Genomic DNA, 18,981 nt, shown 5'->3' on the forward strand with positions numbered 1-18,981 from the left:
CAATTTAAAAGTCAAAACTCAACAAAGAGAAATAAACTCTTTCACTATCTAAGGCAACGCCTTATTTGTTAAAATTTACCTCGACATGCACTCATCTTTCTAAATCGATTGAACGACTTCCCAAGAGGCAATATGATCAATTTATCAGTTGAATTCCCGCAACGAGTTACCATCTAATCAGGTCTTATCCAAATATTTCACATAACATATAAATCTCATCCATTTGGGATTCTTAATCAATTCCGTAGTTTAAAAGGCAAAATGCGATTAATTTGTCGCATCAAAATTACCGAAGTATAGCGCAAGAGGAGCCTCTCCTTTTACTGGTGAGGCGAGGTGAGAGTGTGCATTCTGCATTCAAAGGTAAAAACTGACCAGTTGTCTATGTAGTTTTCTATAGGAAATGGTGATGTAATGGAGACCTGACTATTGCAGTATTCGGTACGACTACGTTCTTCCAATAATCCGTCACAGCGTGCGGATTAAGCCGTCAAATAGGACCACATGATGATTTGAAGTGAATAGAATATATAGTAAGGTTTGACCCATTTATTAAGCAAATGACTTGCGACTAAGAAATACGATAGTAGACTACAATAAAAGTTTCTAACCCCTCTCGCGATTCCATATTTAAGACTTCCACATCAATTATCAATTTTAATAGTGCAATTCTTATGACATTGTGTTGTAAATGGCCCACTACTCTCATAATGGTTTAGTAGTTACAAGAACGTAGTAACTTCTTGGCTGGGCACAGTAGACAAAAAGTCTACTAACACCATCTTCCAAGGTCGTTTCATCCACATTGCAAGTCCCAGGCTCACAGCGGCAAACGGTCAATTTAGAGGCTCCAGATACATTGGCTTAAGGTTCCATGTTGATTTGGAATAGTCGCTGGTCCACGTGCATCTGCTACAAATGATGTCCTGACGTGTACTTTTAGTGCGATTGATAGATTAGGAAAATTGGTTTTTCCGAGTTAAATGTTCGGAAAAGTATTTAATGGAAATGGTTGATGGAAAGGTTTCAAATGAATATGTATGAGTGGAAAATGATATTTGAATAGATGAAGGTCACCATAAAAACATAAAGAAACATGCCACTAGCCAAGATAAAGAACCCTTAAATGAAGTTTACCACATAGGCATAAAAGACCAAAACACCCACCAGATAAAGGGATAGATATTCACTCATTCGAGGAAAATCTCATGTACACATCAAATTCAAGTCTTGTGTGTGCAAATAGAGGAAAACAAAAATGACTTTTGAAATTCTAAGACATTTTTTTTTCCGACCAAAAAAAAATCCTAAGAAATCATAATGACTATGGACGGTTACATAATTATGACTGAAACCATCATCACACTAAAGACTCATAAAAATTGAGATTGGAAAGTGACAATGCAATTAAAACGTATAATAACTAGGACATAATGCATGACAACTACGACTGAATGTTTTTAACTAAGACCAAAATCATAGTAATTTAGGAGTAGACTCTCCAAATTTGTTCACCAGCCTTGGAAGCCGAATAGCCACCCTGGAAGATCATTCAACAGGAAATCGACCAGAACATCCATCAATCTTGAACACATCAAATCAACTTGTAGCCGAAATTGGCATTTGCTTGTGGGAGTAAGGATTGGGCTATATCAATCAACGAGACCTAAGTTGAGCTTGAGAGTTGTTCGATAGAACCTGATGCTCCTGCATCAATCTAATTCTTGTAGATGCATAATTTTGTCCTTTCATATTTATGAAGAGTAAATGTACTTTTTCTTTCTGAATTTACTAACATATGTCATTTTTATGGATTTTTGTTATAGGTTTAGTTCGAGTAAGCATTGCTATGTGCAAGATTGATTTAGGATAGGTGACAGGATGTTGGGTTATTCTTGTCCGATTGGGAAGTTTTAGAGAGTTTTAACTTGAAGGGCTAGGAGCAAGACTCGTTAGGGTTAGCTCGGCATATTCCCTCACTCTTTATAGTGGGCCTGGTCTCAGTCATATCCGCCTGACACGTTGCCGTCCATGATTGGCCTTTGTCTCCCTGACACGTGGCCACCTATCTACCATTGGTTTCCTCCACAAAAGATGGCCACTTAATGATATTGTTAGGCAATCACCACCATAGCCCTCTCACAATAAATCCCCCCCATCAAATCACTTATTTTGCAGACTTTTGGACAATTCTAAACCTCTAGAGTCTTAAATTTTCACGTTTCCTCGTTTTCTTGTTGACGTGATCACGTCCGCATTCTATCTTTCAAGTGTAATGGTCAATTTATGCACGATGAAAAGTAGTTCAAATATGTTATTGTCAGAACATTTAAATATTAAATTATGCCTATATCTAATAATTTAATTATTTTAATCAGTTGACAGTGGTGCCACAAATAATATCATAATAAAAAAATACCGAATTCAAATCTTTGCATAACCTTATTTTTCTCTTCATAACTAGTTTCACGCTTTGGTCTTAAATTAAAGTCCAACTTACGTGTGAGCCTGAGCAATGAAATGCTTAAATATCAAATCACGACTTCATTTACAAAATAACCACAGTCATAACACCATTCGTGGCCAGTTTTCTGGAGCTTTTAGCCCTTGGGGATGATGACTATCTTTACCCATTCCATCTTTTGAGTATAATATTAACAACTTATCTTCACGCGCATGATTGACAATCTACTGTAAGGACCGCTCTCTCAACCATGATCCGTGCAAAAACTAGGAAGAAAATTCCGAAAGCACGTTGCGAGACAAGTAAGCTCTTCCCAAATCATGTTCAACGTGGAAAGATCAAACCCGCACAACCAATGGAGTTTCGTCATCGCTGATTCTGCGGTCCGAGTGTTTTTGTCGCTTAGCCGCTAATTAGCCATCATCTTCCATTTTTCCGTGACCTATTCGCTGACGTCCTTGCCTCATAAAGAATGAAGAGATAAAAGAGGAGTAAAATAAAATAAAGAGAAGAAGACTAGACCAAAGGGAAGGCGTCATAACTGAAATCTACAAGGACAAATTTGTGTTAATCTCTCGTTTCAAACATCTTGCGTTGAAAGCGAGAGGCAAGGGACAGAGACTTTTACCACTCGTTCTTCTTTTCCCTTCAATGAAAATTCTGTGGACGTCACTCGTTGGACCGATCAAAGTGAAAGGCGTCTCTCTTATGTATCTTCTCTCTCGTACGAGACTTCGTGAAGAAAAGGGTTACGTGAGATCCACACATCCGAGCACATTAATTGCTCGATGCCGATGCTTCATTCCACGGGCGAGCGTTTCCATTGATGGGGGATTTGGTTGATCCCGCGAAAACGCATCATTTGCATCTTGTTTTTCTATGTTCTATAGACTTGTATTTAGACGTGAGAGCGAAGATATTTTACATTATGTGACTAATTCCACCAAAAAAATTCCGATTTTCGGCGACAATTGGTACTAACTAGATAAAAGAAAGTGGAAATAAAATTTTTTTTATCAAGTTATAAACACAACTGACTCAGTTCTCCTCTCATTATTTGTATAGACTATACTTTAGATCAATGAACAATTTAGCTACAATGAAAATCTTAATTGGGACTAATAACACAGCAGTAGAAGCTTAGGTCGATGAAGCATTTTAATATTTGCTTGCCACTCAGAATGAATTTCTTTTCTTGCTAAAAACCTGTAGAAAGATTGGAACAAATGAATCTAAAAAGCTATTGAAAATACTAAAAGTATACTTTGTAGAAAATTTAGTCACGTCAACCAGAAAAACCCTAAACCTCTCAAATGTAAATTCAATGGCTTTAACTACCGGTGCATAAGCTGATAGGGAGTTGACAATGTTCTCCCGACGATAGGCCGCAATTGGCAGAAATCAGTTGTTGCCCTAAAGTGATTTGTATGCTTTGCTTGAGAAATTGAACGCGCGAGCTAAATGGAGCGTGGTGTGGATGGTAAAGATAATCTGATTCTCCATATAAATATTTTTCTGAACTATGAAAATGTTGGCGTGTGAAACTACTACATTGATTATACGCGGGGGACTATCAATTTTTCCACGAATGACTCTCTCCTTGCACAATTAATTTGAGAGCGAACTCTGATTTATGGGGTCCTGGGAATCCTTTTCAAAGATGAACTCTGCCATGCAAGCAAAGGATGGAATTAAGAAAGAAGCGAAGACGTAACATAGAAGTAATAGAATGATGTATTGACGCTTGACACACATGGAGATCCTAAAGTTTGGATCGTTTGCTCGCCTCATTCTTAGGCTGCTTAGAAGCGAAGAGAGATCGGGGCAATATGAAAACCGAAGAGAACTAGCCTTGCCTAATCGGTTCCGGACAGCTTTACACAGGTACTAGTAGGTTCTTAAGGAAAAAAGCTTGGGGACCCGGCCTTGACTAGACTGTTGAAGCGACAAATTCCTGGAATTTAAGGAGCGTGAGGGACAAATAAATTGTTGAAGTTATCATTTTTTTAAGGATTAATATCACGAAAAACCCCAAACTGGTATACTTATGATAAATTTACCCCCACACTAATTTTTTGATCACCAAAAACTCCAAACTGGTACCCTTGTGGCAAATTTACCTTTCGTTAAATTAAATTAATACCACGAAAAATCATAAATTGGTAAATTTGTAACAAACAGAAGGGTAAAACCCTAAATTAGTACTGTCGTCAACTGCCACGTGTCATCCAATTTAACAATTTGACTGTAAAATTTAATGGAAATTGACGGAAGGAAAATTTGTCACATGTGTACTAGTTTGGGGTAAATTTATCACATGTGTATTAATTTGGGATTTTTTGTGGTATTAACCCTTTTTTTTTTATCTAGAATTAACCTATTTGATGTTAAAAAAGATCTTTTGCAGGAAGGTTGGCCAAAGATTTCTTATAAAAACACTAGCCCTGCTCAGTCAATAATGAGAACTGATTTTTAGCTTGTATAAAAAGCATAAATATTACGGACATGGATTTTAAACCTAGAAAGGATGTGGTATCCACCAATGTCTTAACATATTACATATTTTTTTTCATAAAATAGTTGTTATATTATTTAAAATTATTTCCGGTTCTCTCGACCTTGAAACCGATTGGTTCAATTCTAAAATAAGGGAATTGATTTGTTTTCCAGTACCAAAAATCAAGAACCTGCTCTAATGAGGTATGTTTCAAGTTCTTGATCTGAAACCTATCTACCTTGAAATTAATCACCTAAAAAAAAAGGGTTAGCTAAATATTGGACTGTTAAAGGCCACCTATCAACTTTTGTGCAAGTGTATTGCCCATATCGTGATAGGTCCTATTTTAATATAGCTAAAGTTTTGTCGGATCTACAGTGGGTCGTTAAATAAGGAACGATAAATGTCAACCTATTAAACTTTTTGGGCAAGTGTGTTTCCTAGTGTTGTAGGTCCGATTTAACAGCTAAAGCTTTGTCAGATAAATAGTTGATATAAGAAAGTTGTATTATGTCTCTGTCTGAGAAAATTATTCAAATCAAACAAGAATTGCTGTTTACTTGACTTTTTTAAATCCATTTTTCTTTTAAAAAAAAAGTAACATTTAGTGATGCAGTGAAAGCTTAAAATGAACTTATTATATGGTTAGTGATTTCTAAATTTTCGCTTTATCCAAAAAAATCTCTAAATTTTCGGTCCTAATTATTATCGCCCATAAAATTGAAATAAACCGTATTTTCATATGGACAAAATAAAAGCTTAATTAACATTAACTATTGCTGTGAAAGCTTAAAATGACGTTGTTTTGGCCCAAATATAATTTTTAATATAAAATTTATCAAAATTCAATTTAAAAGATAACCTAAATTTTAAAAACAGAACAAAAAGAAAGGGCAGGAAACTAGGGGTGTGCAAATGAATTGGAAACTGTCCTGATCACCCGAAACCAGGCCGGACCAGTTTGGAACCGGCGGTTCCCGTGAGGACCGGCCCGGTTCCCGGTTCTAATTTACTAGAATCGGTGTGTACCGGTCTGGTTCCCAATTCTAGGCGTGAAATCGCCTACCCGCCGACCTGGATCGGACCGGCAATATATATACATATATATATAATTTTTTAGAAAATTTTCAAACCAAAAAAAAAAAAGGAAACATTTTTAGAAAAATGAAAACCATAAAATCCCTAATCTAAAGTTTGACTCTTAACTTCTATCAACTCACGGCTGCGCCTTTAGCCATTTATCTCCTCTCTCTCTCACTCTTGATCACCTCCATTTACATGAAACTTGGTGGGACCGGTTCCATGGATCCACCCGAGAATTGGCGGTCCGTTTCCCAGGTGGGTCCATGGAATCAACGGGCAGTTTCCGGTTCTAATTTTTCGGAACCGGTTTTTAGTGGGCGGTTCCCAGTTCAATGTTGAGAATCGCCCGCCCGAACCACGCTCACCCCTATAGGAAACAGGTGGTGAGGACTCAACACTCGCCGCAGCCGCCGCCACCCCACCCTCGCCGAGAAGGATGGTGAGGGTGGGGGATGGCTAGCAGGGATCCTTGGGCCCTAGCCAAGGGCTAATAACCCTCACTGATAGCTCCCTCCCCTTTTTTTAAAATTTAGCTTTATTTTTTAAATTTAATTAAAATAAAATTTATATTAAAACTCAAATCTATGTCAAAACTACGTTGTTTTAGCCTTATATTTCATGATTTAGCCACGTCATCGCCATGTATAAGACTTTTCACAGGCTAATATCTCATCTTTTAATGCTTTCATAAGAAATTGTCTCATAGTAAGCATTTCAAAAATCAGGACCAAAAAAAAAAAAGCATTTCAAAATAAGGATCAACTGAGTTAGCATTTTCTATGCACCAAGTTGGACGGAGTCAAAGGAAGAACTTAATTGCACAAATTTGACAAGTTTTAGGATTTAATTGCAATTTTTGCAAGTTTGAGACTCAATTACACTTTCGCGACAGAGTTTAAGACTTTTTTTTTTGGTAAGGACAAGTTTTAAGACTTCTAGTGCACTTATTCCAAAACTTTTATATATAGTTGATTTGAACTAAGGGTGATCTTCAACCAAAAAAAAAAAAAAAGATAGGAGTGATCGGTTCTCGGTCTGGTCTAGTTTCAAGGTGAAACGGGGAACCGAGGACCGGACCAGTTCGGTCAGGTCCGAGCGATTTTCAATTTGGACAGTCCATTTTGCATACCCATAATTTGAACATCTAGAATTCGATAATCCGCCGAGAAGAAGAGCGCCAACACATGGGAATTGCTCGAGATTGAAGAGATCCTGCACCTGGGCCATCATACAATGTGCAAACAGTTTCCGTAAACTTTTGCCTATAATCCAAGCAACATGACAAGACATTTGTGGCGGTACAAAAAGGGCAATTACAATCGGGAGAGGCGTGTGAGTATGCCTCATTTAGTTGGAAAAGTGTAGTCATGTCCAATTAAATTCTAAATATTATTAATATACTAGCACGTCATATTTCAAAATTTGAGAAAATGATACAAATGGTCCATGAATTTTAGCTCAATATTCACCGCAGTCCATGAATTTTTAATTAATTCAATATAGTCATTGAACTATAATTCAATGTGCAATACGGTTTCTAAACTTTTAATTTGTTCAATATGGTCACTGAACTTTTAGTGCATGTTCAACTTAGACATCGATTACAACATTGAACATTTTCATATAGTTCATGGACTAAATTGAACATGTACAAAAAGTTCAGGGATCACATTGAACAGATTGAAAGTTCAGGGATGATATCATACGTTAAGTTAAGCCAAAGTTCATAGATCGTTAGTGAGATGTATCGTTTAACCTGCTAATTTTTAAAAAAATAAAAAAAAAGAGAGAAAAGAAAAAAAAACCTACGGGGCGGGCCAATCGTGCTCCAACTGGGGAAACCAAAGGGCACCGGAAGGAAACGAAATAGGAGAGGGAGGGGTCCAAAACAGCTGTCCACGGCGGGGTGCTCCCACGACGCACGCAACCGAGCTAAGGAGGCGCCACGTGTGTCCATTACATTGACCCGAAGCAGCTCCAAAAGTCCCAAAAGTCAAAACCCCCCACGTTCCGCGCTCTCCCGTCTCGTGCAGGTGCATCCAGCCAAACCAAATCTTCAAGATTGTTATTATATTCCTACTTTTTCAGTTTTCACGAAGCGTTCCCACTCGTGCGGCGTTCCCCGCCCTCCGTCTCTCCTCCCCCCCTCTCTCTATATAAACCGTTCCCCACTCCCGACTTCCGAACGCCATTCTTACGGCCCCCTCTTCCTCTTCTTTCTCCTCCTCTTCCTCCTCCTCCTCCTCCTCCTTCAAACCCCGGCAATTGAGCTCACGGAATTCACCAGAGAGATCAGCAGAGACGACACCATTCAAGGAGGCCCGCCATGCCGAGGAAGGGAATGAGGAGCATCTGCTTCCAACCCAGGACCCTCTCCTTCGCCTCCCCCGCGCGGGGCTCCCCGGCCCTCCCCGCCCCGCCCGCGCAGGTCCCCGCCGCCGCCGCCGCCGCCGCCGCCGCCGAGGCGGACAAGGTCATCGAGTCCGCGGCCCTCCTCATCATGAAGTGGAACCCCGACACCTCGTCGTACGCCCGCGTGACCTCGCTCTTCTACGAGAGCAAGCGCGAGGCCGCCCAGTTCATCGCATGCGTCAACAACCTCCAGAAGTCAATGCACGCTTGGGCGTCGGCGGCGAACTCCGCCTCCGACGAGAGGCTGGTCCATGCTCAGTTCCTGATGGAGATCGCCATGAAGCGGCTGCAGAAGGAGTTCTACCAGATACTGTCCCTGAACCGGGCACACCTCGACCCCGAGTCGGTCTCGGCCCGGTCGTCCCGCGCCTCCGCGCGGTCGAGCATCTCCGAGTACAGCGACGACGACGCGTGCGGCGCCGCCCGGGACTCCATCGCCGAGGTGGAGGAGGCCTCCACGGCCGCGATGTCGGACCTCCGGTCCATCGCCGAATGCATGATCGCCTCCGGCTACGGAAAGGAGTGCGTCGCCATTTACAACATCATCCGGAAGTCGATCGTGGACGAAGGGATTTACCGGCTCGGCGTGGAGCGACTGAGCGCCTCGCAGGTCGCCAAGATGGACTGGGAGGTGCTCGAGATGAAGGTCAAGAACTGGCTGGAGGCGGTGAAGATTGCGATCCGGAGCCTCTTCACCGGCGAGAGGATCCTCTGCGACCACGTGTTCGCGTCGTCCGACTCCATCCGCGAGTCCTGCTTCGCTGAGATCTCGAGGGACGGGGCGATGCTGCTATTCGGATACCCCGAGCTCATTGCGAGGAGCAAGAGGTCATCGGAGGAGAAGATGTTCCGCCTCCTCGACATGTACTCGACGATCTCCGAGAGCTGGCCGGAGATCGAGTCCATCTTCGCCTTCGAGTCGACTTCCGCCGTCCGGTCGCAGGCGCTCGCCTCGCTGGACCGGCTTGGGGAGTCGGCCCGCGCTTTGCTCTCCAACTTCGAGGCGGCCGTCCAGAAGGACTCCCCCAAGTCGTCGCCGGCGGTCGCCGGCGGCGGAGTCCACGCCCTCACGGTGCGCACGATGAACTACCTCACCCTCCTCGCCGACTACGGGAACATCATCGGCGACGTATTCGCCGACTGGCCGCGGCCGGCGAAGTCGTCGCTGCCGGAGTCGTACTTCGACGAGGCGCTGGAGTCCGACGACGCCCCGGCGATCTCGCGCCGGTTGGCGTGGCTGATCCTCGTCCTCCTCTGCAAGCTGGACGGCAAGGCGAAGCGGTACAAGGACGTGGCGACGCTTTACCTCTTCCTCGCGAACAACCTCCAGCACGTCGTCTCCAAGGTCCGCGCGTCGAATCTGAAGTACCTGCTGGGAGAGGAGTGGGTCGCGAAGCACGAGAGGAAGGTGAGGCAGTTCACCGGGAACTACGAGCGGCTGGCGTGGGGCCAGGTGTTCGCGTCGCTGCCGGAGGGCTCCTCGCCGCCGCCGCCGCCGTCGCCGGCGCAGGCGCAGGAGCGGTTCCGGCGGTTCAACACGAGCTTCGGGCAGGCGTGCCGGAAGCAGAGCGAGAGGGTCGTGCCCGACCCGAAGCTCCGGGAGGAGATCTTGGGTTCCGTCGGAGGGAGGCTGGTGCCGGCGTACCGGGAGTTCTACGACGCGCACAAGGCGGCGATCGGGGAGGAGAGGAACGCGGGGCTTTTTGTCCGATATGCCCCTGAGGATCTGGAAAATTACCTGTCGGAGCTGTTCGGCGGGACCGGCGGCGATCGCGCGGTGAGCACCTCGTCGGCGTCCTCCTCCTCGACGTCGTCGTCGAATCGGCACCCATCGTGGTCTCGTTGAGAAGAGACTTTTTTTTTTACTTTTTCTTTATTTATTTTTCCCCATACTTTTCCTTTTTTTATTTTTAATTTTCCATAGCGAATATTGTGAATAAAATACGTATAGATTAATTACGAGTTTTTCGATTGACAACGATGGTATAACTGCCAACGATCAAGATTCGCAGGTATCTGCGATCCTCCCTGCCTTCTGTTTACCCCCATCCTCGTCCAACGGCTCTTATATATTTTTAGGATTAATACCACGAAAAATTCAAAATTATTACATTTTTGATAAATTTACCTTAAATTAATTTTCTGATCACAAAAAAACCCCACACTGGTACATTTGTGACAAATTTATCCTCCGTTAGTTTTCATTAAATTGGATTAATACCAAGAAAGATCACAAACCAGTACACTTGTGACGAAAGGAAGGTAAAACCCCAGACTGGTACACCCATCAACTATCACGTGTCATCCGACTTAACAATTTGACGGTAAAATTTAACTAAACTAAGAGAGAGTAAATTCGTCGCATTTGTATCGATTTAGAGTTTTTGATGGTATTAATCCTAAAAATTAAAATGAAAAAATCATTGGATTTGTCATGTTATTTTTAATATGTAAAGTTAATAAAAAAAAAAACGTTCATGGAAGTTTCTTATTACTCAAAATTTATATTTCATCAACCGCAAGTAAACTGTTAACGGGTTTCGCGAGATGTTCCATCAATCTTTAGGCAAGCGGGTCTTTATGCAGACGTGCATGAAAAAAACAATGAAATTGAAAATGTGGAGGAGTCGGTAAACGGTGCTTGTACTAGCGTACGATAGCCCATAACTATCATTGACAAAGATGCAATTGATGGGGATCAATTCCGTGGCTAGTAATCTTCCCTTCTTTCGCTACATCGGTCCATAGGACCGGCCATTACACGAGCCCCACGACATTGAGTTCGTGTGAGACCCACGAAATGAACGGTTAGGATGCACTCGATCCAATGGATCCGAATCCATACAAGAAATTTTTTCTCGACGCGAAGTGGCCCGGTCCCCCCCCCCCCCCCTGGGGACCCACAACTTGCCGACTACGTGAAAAGGCCACCGTGATCGCAGCAGCATTCCTTTGACGTTGCCAAAAGTTCCACTTGGCCTGCTAATCTTTTCCTTTCGCTCTTCCCAGTTCAGAAGCAGAAGAGAAAAAAAAAAAAAAAAAAGGCAAAGCACAACCATCACTAGACTTTTACAAGGTGCTTGTTTTGCCTCCAGTTGTTCGGGATGTTTACGGTCCTAGAAATATTAAATACGGCGATTGTATGACGACTATGGATTTATATATTGCCAAACAAGGACTAAAACGCTCCGAATGATTCGGGATCGTGCGACGAAACCTAACCCAAGAAGATGATACGTCATGTCTGTGCCCGCACCAGCACGCTCATCCAGGGAAAACTTGTCTGGCTCAAAGCCCACAGGGGCCGGATTAATCACTACCGTTGATCATGTGAGTCTTATATGGATCTCGCAAAACTCAATCAGTGTGACCGCATCCGGTCCAGAGACCACGGTTCTAAGCAGTAACATTCCAAGTCATTCGTGTTCGATTAGTCATACACGAGATTCTTCTCGATTTAGATGATCCTACAATGAAAGCAACATTACGTTGATGTTTAATTCGTTATTATGCAGCATTGAAAAGCCAGTTGGACAAGAACAGCAAGACTTCCTGCAAGCCGTAGGTTAGAGGCAATTGATGTGGACATGGGATCTTGTATGTTTTTGTCATCAAACCCCCGGTCAGTGTTTGAAAAATTGGACATCGACATTTGAAATCCAGCTCCACATCAAAACGATCACATGAAAGTTTCCCCTTTTCAAGTTTTCATAAATCAGCAAGTCAAATAACACCAGCTTCTAGTTAAAATGGTGGGAGAAAATACAAGATTGCAATCACTTGCAGGAAGGAAAAGAGTTCGGGGATTTGATTAAACTAGCCGATACATGCATATTTTGAAGTCCGCCGTGTTTGCAACTTGAATAACGAATATTAAATCAAGTCACGAGCAAGTATGTAGCCACTCAAACAAATTTTCTAAACATAAATGACCTAACTTTAGAAGACTTGACTTGTGCCCCTTCTAGATGCCTTGGGTCAAGAACACCACTCATGGCATGTGGACATTTGAGGCATGGGTATCTCAGCAATTGCCATTGCACCAAAGCAAGTGATGTTCAATACTTTCCAATGCCGGTCAATAGATGCTTTCATTGCTCTTGTATTCTGTTCAAAAAGAAGAGAGAAGAAAGAAAGAAAAAAGGAAGGAAGAAAACAAACACACGTGAAGATTTATTGCATGCACGACGACGATGGCGCTTCGTTTGGTCCGCGACGCTGATGTTACTTGCATGAAACCCTTCATTTTACTCTGCTAAACCAAAGTAGATTGATTGGTGGATCCGAAATGAAACAGCTTGTATCAAAACTTATCAAGGCCAGCATATACTTTGACACCATACTTTTATTTTGATCCCCAGTCAACAATTACGTCCTTGCTACTAGTATATGCGAGAAGAAAGCTCTGTCTGCAATTTAGACCTGAAATACAAGGGTGTGAAAAAAGGACCATAGATATTTATAAGACAAGAAACACGGTGAGGTACGCGCTATGCAGCGACTCCGTGATCAACGGGCAGAGGCACACTCTGCCATCCTGTGCAATGTTGTAGAACCTGCTTGAGTGAATCTGTGGGAGGTTCCACCGTCCACGTGGGATAGTATTCGCTAGGATGAAACACGCAGTGTTTGGCTTTATCAGTCATTAGACCTGATTGAGTTCCCGCCATGAACAAGTCCCCTTCAGATCTTATGTGACCAGTGCCTGCGACTTCCTTGTCAGCAGCCTATAGAAAAGTGAGATCACAAGTCTCAGACACATAGCTAGTCACAGGAATACCATATGATCTCGTATCAGTAGCCAAAATAAGTAGGATAATCCAGTAATGATGTCAAGTCCTAAATTAGTAACAGATGAAAGATATAGCCCGCCGCTTGGTCCATTATGCTACTAAGACATGGAATGCTAATTGCAAGCGATGCACAAGTGACGTATTTTTCGTGAGGCAATAGGAAGACTCCTTAAAAACCACAAAATGTCATCAATTTTTCTGCAAATTGTAAATATGATAGAATTATCTGAGAAATATATTCTTTCAAAGCCATTTAAGGAAGCCATGAGTTTAATCTTTTTTTTTCGTGCAAGGAATTATAGTCTTTTAACTCGAAGATGTAGTGAAAAGACCTAAGCCATATGTGATGCCAAGTCTACCGGCATATCTTTTTACATGTACTCATCCTGATTTCTATATGGATGTTCCAAAGATGTTCTTTATCTTCTTTTTTTTTTTTTGATATTTTGAATAGGTTTATAGAGAATTTATCTGTCCATGAGATCCATTCTCCAGAATCTGATACGTGCATCGATTGGTTGCCAAAGTGGCAATCGTACACGGTCAGGACTTTCAAATTTTGGAGATCCTTGAAAGTCAGGACAAACATTCCAGGCATGCTTCAAAGATGCAGCATTGTCCCTATCAATCACGATGAATTCGATACTCATATGTAATCTTGACGACCCTCCAATACAATTCTTACAGCACTAGCCACTAAGATGGTGATTCGACAAGCTGCAAAGGACATTTAGAAGTCTTCTTCGAGTACTTACTTTGTATAGGGAAAACAGAAAAACTACTCATTTTTCATCTTAGAAACAATTTACATCCCCTATTTCCATAGCCCCACTTTTCATCAAATCCTAAGTTGTTGTAATGACTAAAATATGCTCTTCAAAACACCCAAAAAACTTTAATTCCAAATCAGTCTCAAGCCCTAACACCCAAATTCTACTGTTCACCAGCATTGCCCACCATTGCCAGCCACCACCCGGCTCGCTCCGGCACCAGTGACATCACCCACGTGGCCGGCCTCTCTCTCTCTCTCTCTCTCTCCCCGGTGGCAATGAGTAGCTCAGATACTGTGACAGCAACGGTGGCAAGATGATGGGGTGGGGCAGTGATGGCTGCGCTAGATCTAAAGTAAGCTTGTGAATACAATTCTCTAGTAGGTGAAGATGAGAAAAGTGGTAGAGGTACTTCCGGAAAAGAAATTGCAATTAATATAAAACAAAATGCTTGGTGCAAAGTGGTAGTTTTAGAAATTTTTGAGTAACATAGTGTTGGGAGTGTTTTTGGTACTTTCCCTTCTACCAAGATAAAACTACTTGTAATGCAATCTGTTTTACTTTTGCTTTGAATAATTGACTAGTCTACGCATTGAGTGCATAAAATCAAGAGGAATGAGTGCCATATCTAAAGAAAAATACCCATAAATTTGAAGCCAACATGGTAAGAGGTGGCAGAGAACCCTTAAATGGACTCTTTGCAACGTAGCTTTACCATAGCTAAACAATGCATTGAGATAGCTAACAACCATGTTAAATCAAGTGTTAGAACCTTGTCCTAATTCAATGTATTGAAGCTCAGTAAGCTCAAGATTGGCATTGTACTAGACTACCTTTCCTTCCTGCTTCTTCCTCTTTAATTATACTATACACAAGCAAGGCACCTGAAATGTGGAGGTACTCCTACTATAATGAATCTTCAGTCTTTGACTGAAAGAAAAAATGAATCTTCAGTTCAATACTCAGTCAACTCTCATTTCAATCATCAACCTTTGTCTCTTTTGCATTTGGGATAAACTGTTGGCTTAGTTATGTTGGCTATGCTTAAACTAACGACTTTTTCCAACTCAAAAAACATCAGAGATGAATAGATATTTTTGAGCTAAAAAAAAACTAATTCTCGTCAACATAATTGTACTTTATCTGATTGCCTAACTGCTTCAACATTTTCCCCTCCACATATAACTAGCCGCAATGCTTAACGAGGCCAAGGTCATGTAACAGGCTAATGAGTTCCAGAAACTTATGGATTACCTAGCACAAAGTAAAACAAGGTTTACTCTTACAACTGCCAACTCTGTACAACAAATAGCCATTTTGCTCCTGCTCTGGAATGATGCCCAGGATGGGAGCAACTATTCGCAAACCATTCATACTGACGTATCACCATTCTCCAGTATTCCCAAGAGAAGAATCATGAGTATTCACAAACAAGAAATTTCTAACACTTACTGTACAAGCACTCTGACAATTGACTACTAGTTGCACTTCAGTTTACAGTGAAAAAGAAAGTATAAGCACTTGCCTTTTCCGTGAGATATTTGAATGCCAGCTTTTTCTGACCAGCTTCATAGATATTGCAGTGGGAGAATATCTGGTTGCAAAATGAAGAGAAATCATGAACATTGTTACTTAATGAAATAAACCATGCTACCAATATCACAAAGACAAGGAAAATGTCTAAATTAGCATGAAATAGAGATTCCACAGGCTAGTATTATCACCTGTGATTCTACACTAGCACAAACAGCATATATGCCCCAATTTCTGGTGTAATTGTTGTACAGATGTACTTTCGCAAACCTCACTCGGGGATGTCGTTGTCGAGTTCCATCGAAAAAACAATGGTGAATGGTCACCCTTATACATCGGTCCTCAATGTGGGAGGGATCTGCTCCAATGAGTATTGTCTTGTCATGAGCTGAAAAGTGACACCTGAATAAAAATAATCAATTACATTGAGATCAGATTAATTATAACAGAAACCATTTATCGAAGATGGAGAAAGTTACTCACCTAGAAATGGTGATATCTGTACTCTGCCTTGTGATATCAATAAGGCCATCCTCATAATCACGGAGGCTGCAACGGTCGATCCATATGTGCTTTGAATTGGGCTTTATTTGAATGCCGTCGACATCCGGTCCCCTACCGCCTTCAAATTCTAGATTGCAAATGATGACATGTTCAGATTCCTTCAACCTCAAACCTTTCCCAGTGATTTTTATTCTTTGGCCACGGCCATCAATAGTCTTATAGGAAGACACATTTAAGTAAGACGAGAGATGAATGGTGCCCGGGACTTCAAAAACTATCCAGAGGGGTTCTTTTCTGCGGCACCCATCACGAAGCGATCCTGGCCCATCATCTGCAACAACCAAAGCGAAATATAACCTCTCTCTTGCAGACAAACAGGCATGCATCAAAGGGAATTACGGACATAATGCGACATAATAGTTCCTAAAATGCATTTTCCCATGGCTAAACTCAAACTTAGGCATTACAGGACCTTAACACCTGGTGTATAAGCCAAAATCGTCTACATTGGGACATGTAAAGAGACCAAACTTTCAAGCATTTTATCACATTCACCAGAGGTACATGCATGCATCAGCCATAGAATTGATCAACTCACAAAGTGCTAGTCGACAATGAGCATGTTACCACACAGAACATATTCACACAATGAGAACAAGGCCTTTTCTAATCCTAGCAAAAAATTCCCAAGTCTTCTTCAATACCATCTTCTTCTTGTCACGCCAAGAAACCCCTTTCAGTAGAAAATACCAATAACCGGACAAAAACCATGATAATCATTTGAAAGCAACACAAAAAGAAAAAAGAAAAGAAAAGGAAAAGAAAAACAAGCCATATTCGATTCAGCTCGAGCACCGAAGTTTGAGACTGACCGGCCAGAGTGGTGACGCGGTAGAGAGGGCCGCGGAGGCCGCCGACGGCGGAGCGGCCGAACCCCTCCGCTTGGCCGGCGAGGCTCCGGAGGGCGGAGTCGACGTGGGCGTACGGCAAAGACCCCATTGCGCGGCCGTCTCGGGTCGAGGACGCTGGATCTGGAGGAGCGTGGCTATGATGATCATGGGGGATGTGGGCTTGTTGGGGGACGAATTTATTGGGGAAAGCGACGTTTGGTGGACGTGGGTCGTGGCGGTGCTTGTTGCGGTGGCCATGGGCGTTGCCCATCCTGTTGGGTGGCGCGTTATTGGACGGGAATTGATTGCTCTGTCGAAACTGAAGACTTTGGAGATTTTGGCGTTTTGTTTGTTGCTTTTTGTTGTCCCTGTAATGAGGAAAGACAAACTGTTGCTGCTGAAGTTTTGTCGGTGACCAAAAAAAAAAAAAAGTTTTGTCGGTGGTTGTCGTGGACCGTGCCTCGCCTTTTGTTCTCTGAATTGACGAAGAAGACGAAGAAGAGAATAGGGAGGATCGGGTGATCTGGCTGCAACCGAACGGGGAAAGGAATTTTTTCAGTTAACCTGCTGCACAGTGCATTAGTAGTGCTCTTGCTAGAAAATGGAAAATTTCAATGAAAAGCCTGAAGTGCCCTTATTTTCTCGAATAAGTACCTGGAGCGAACATTGTTTCAAACGAAGATTTGAAATGATCAAATTTTCTCGAATAAGAGACTGAAGTGGCCAAATCGTCTCAAATAAAGACTTTTGGTCGACTGACTAATATTTGACTATTCCAATCGTCGAAGAAAGGTTATGGGGCTAATTGGCTCCTGGTCCGGTCCGATTATCGGGTAGTCCAATCGAATAAGTGGAATTCCTGTTCTCTCTCGCTATTGTATGCAAATTTCATTTTACAATAATACGCTCCTACTATATTCAAAGTAATCCAGAATCATAACAAAATATGTGTCGATTTGGGTCAAGCATTGTATTGAACACACGGTGGTCAGTTATACCGGAAAGGCATAAATTAAGTATCCATGTACCGGTCTAATTCCAAATTATCATAACAACGTCAAGGTGTAAGCAAATCTAGAACCGGAGACAATTTTCTTGCAAAACCTCAACCTCAGTTCTCGACCTCGAGAGAAAATAAACCGGCAAGCATCTCAAACGATCAATGCAGATGCAGTCATCTAAATCGTGCAAGAGTATCACCAAATTGATCAATAATGGAAAACGGACACTCCTTTGACCTATGCGCATTTAATCAGAGGATCCGCAGGGTGAGGGGAGTCGAAGCGAGAGAGAACTCTTTGGCCGGGAAATGGGAGCCACGGGCGCCGACCGGGGACGTCGAAAGGTCTTGATGGAGGTAATGCAAGACCAGATGGAGCTGGGAGCCAATCCCCTTTTTGCTCTCGCTTTTCTTGCTCTCTCCAATCTTCCCCCCAATACCACGCTTGAGTCATGATGTGCAGCTTCGGAGATTGAAGCTTGAGAGGTAAGAGGGAAAGAGCGAGACTGAAGAGCGAGGTGCGAGGCTTGAGTCACGTGAGGGATATTATGATTTTTAGGTTAAAAGGGTTGTTCTTTAAGAAATTAAAAAAATTAAAATATATATATAGAGAATCGTTCCAATCGGGTTCATACCCTGGAATGGGAACCTGACCAAAAATCACCGGTTCTAATTTTATGTAACCGATAATTGAACCGTCGACTCCCAGAATCGCCTAGAACCGACTGGTCCGGGCAGTCCTTTATGCTCACCCCTAGTATTTTAGTAATTTTTTTTAAGTATATATATTTTTTACTTTACTTTCCTTTTCTTTTTTTCTTTTACCTCTTCCCTTCCACGGCCATCGCCGCACCTTGTCGATGGTCAGCAACCTCTGCTCACCTCAGGCCCGGCGCCGGGTGTGGGTGTTCCTCACCATATCCGGCAAGGGCCACCCTGGGCTAGGTCGGCAAAGGCGACCCTCACCAGCCTAGCCTAAGGCAACCCTCGCCTAACGCCGGCGAGGGCAGCCCTTGCTTGAGTCCGGCGACCTCT

The 18,981-nt window shown here is 42.5% G+C and overlaps 2 protein-coding genes across 2 annotated transcripts; one reads left to right on the plus strand and one right to left on the minus strand.

The window, feature by feature from the left end:
• Positions 1-8,259: 8,259 nt before the first annotated feature.
• On the plus strand, positions 8,260-10,498 carry LOC115672242 (exocyst complex component EXO70H1-like). The gene has a single exon (XM_030594013.2). The coding sequence runs from the start codon at positions 8,371-8,373 to the stop codon at positions 10,300-10,302; it is 1,932 nt and encodes a 643-aa protein (XP_030449873.2). The 5' UTR covers positions 8,260-8,370; the 3' UTR covers positions 10,303-10,498.
• Positions 10,499-12,734: 2,236 nt separating this feature from the next.
• LOC115672327 (probable pectate lyase 4) lies at positions 12,735-17,327 on the minus strand. The gene is made up of 5 exons (XM_030594111.2): positions 16,929-17,327; positions 16,036-16,387; positions 15,744-15,954; positions 15,545-15,613; positions 12,735-13,183 (listed from the first exon to the last, which is right to left on the minus strand). Exons 1-5 carry the CDS (start codon positions 17,215-17,217, stop codon positions 12,947-12,949), a joined length of 1,158 nt encoding a protein of 385 aa, XP_030449971.1. The 5' UTR covers positions 17,218-17,327; the 3' UTR covers positions 12,735-12,946.
• Positions 17,328-18,981: the final 1,654 nt, after the last annotated feature.

The sequence above is a fragment of the Syzygium oleosum genome, unplaced genomic scaffold (genome assembly GCF_021117445.2).
Source record: "Syzygium oleosum isolate NSW1041296 unplaced genomic scaffold, Sole_v2.1 Sole_v2.12, whole genome shotgun sequence".
Taxonomy (NCBI): domain Eukaryota; kingdom Viridiplantae; phylum Streptophyta; class Magnoliopsida; order Myrtales; family Myrtaceae; genus Syzygium; species Syzygium oleosum.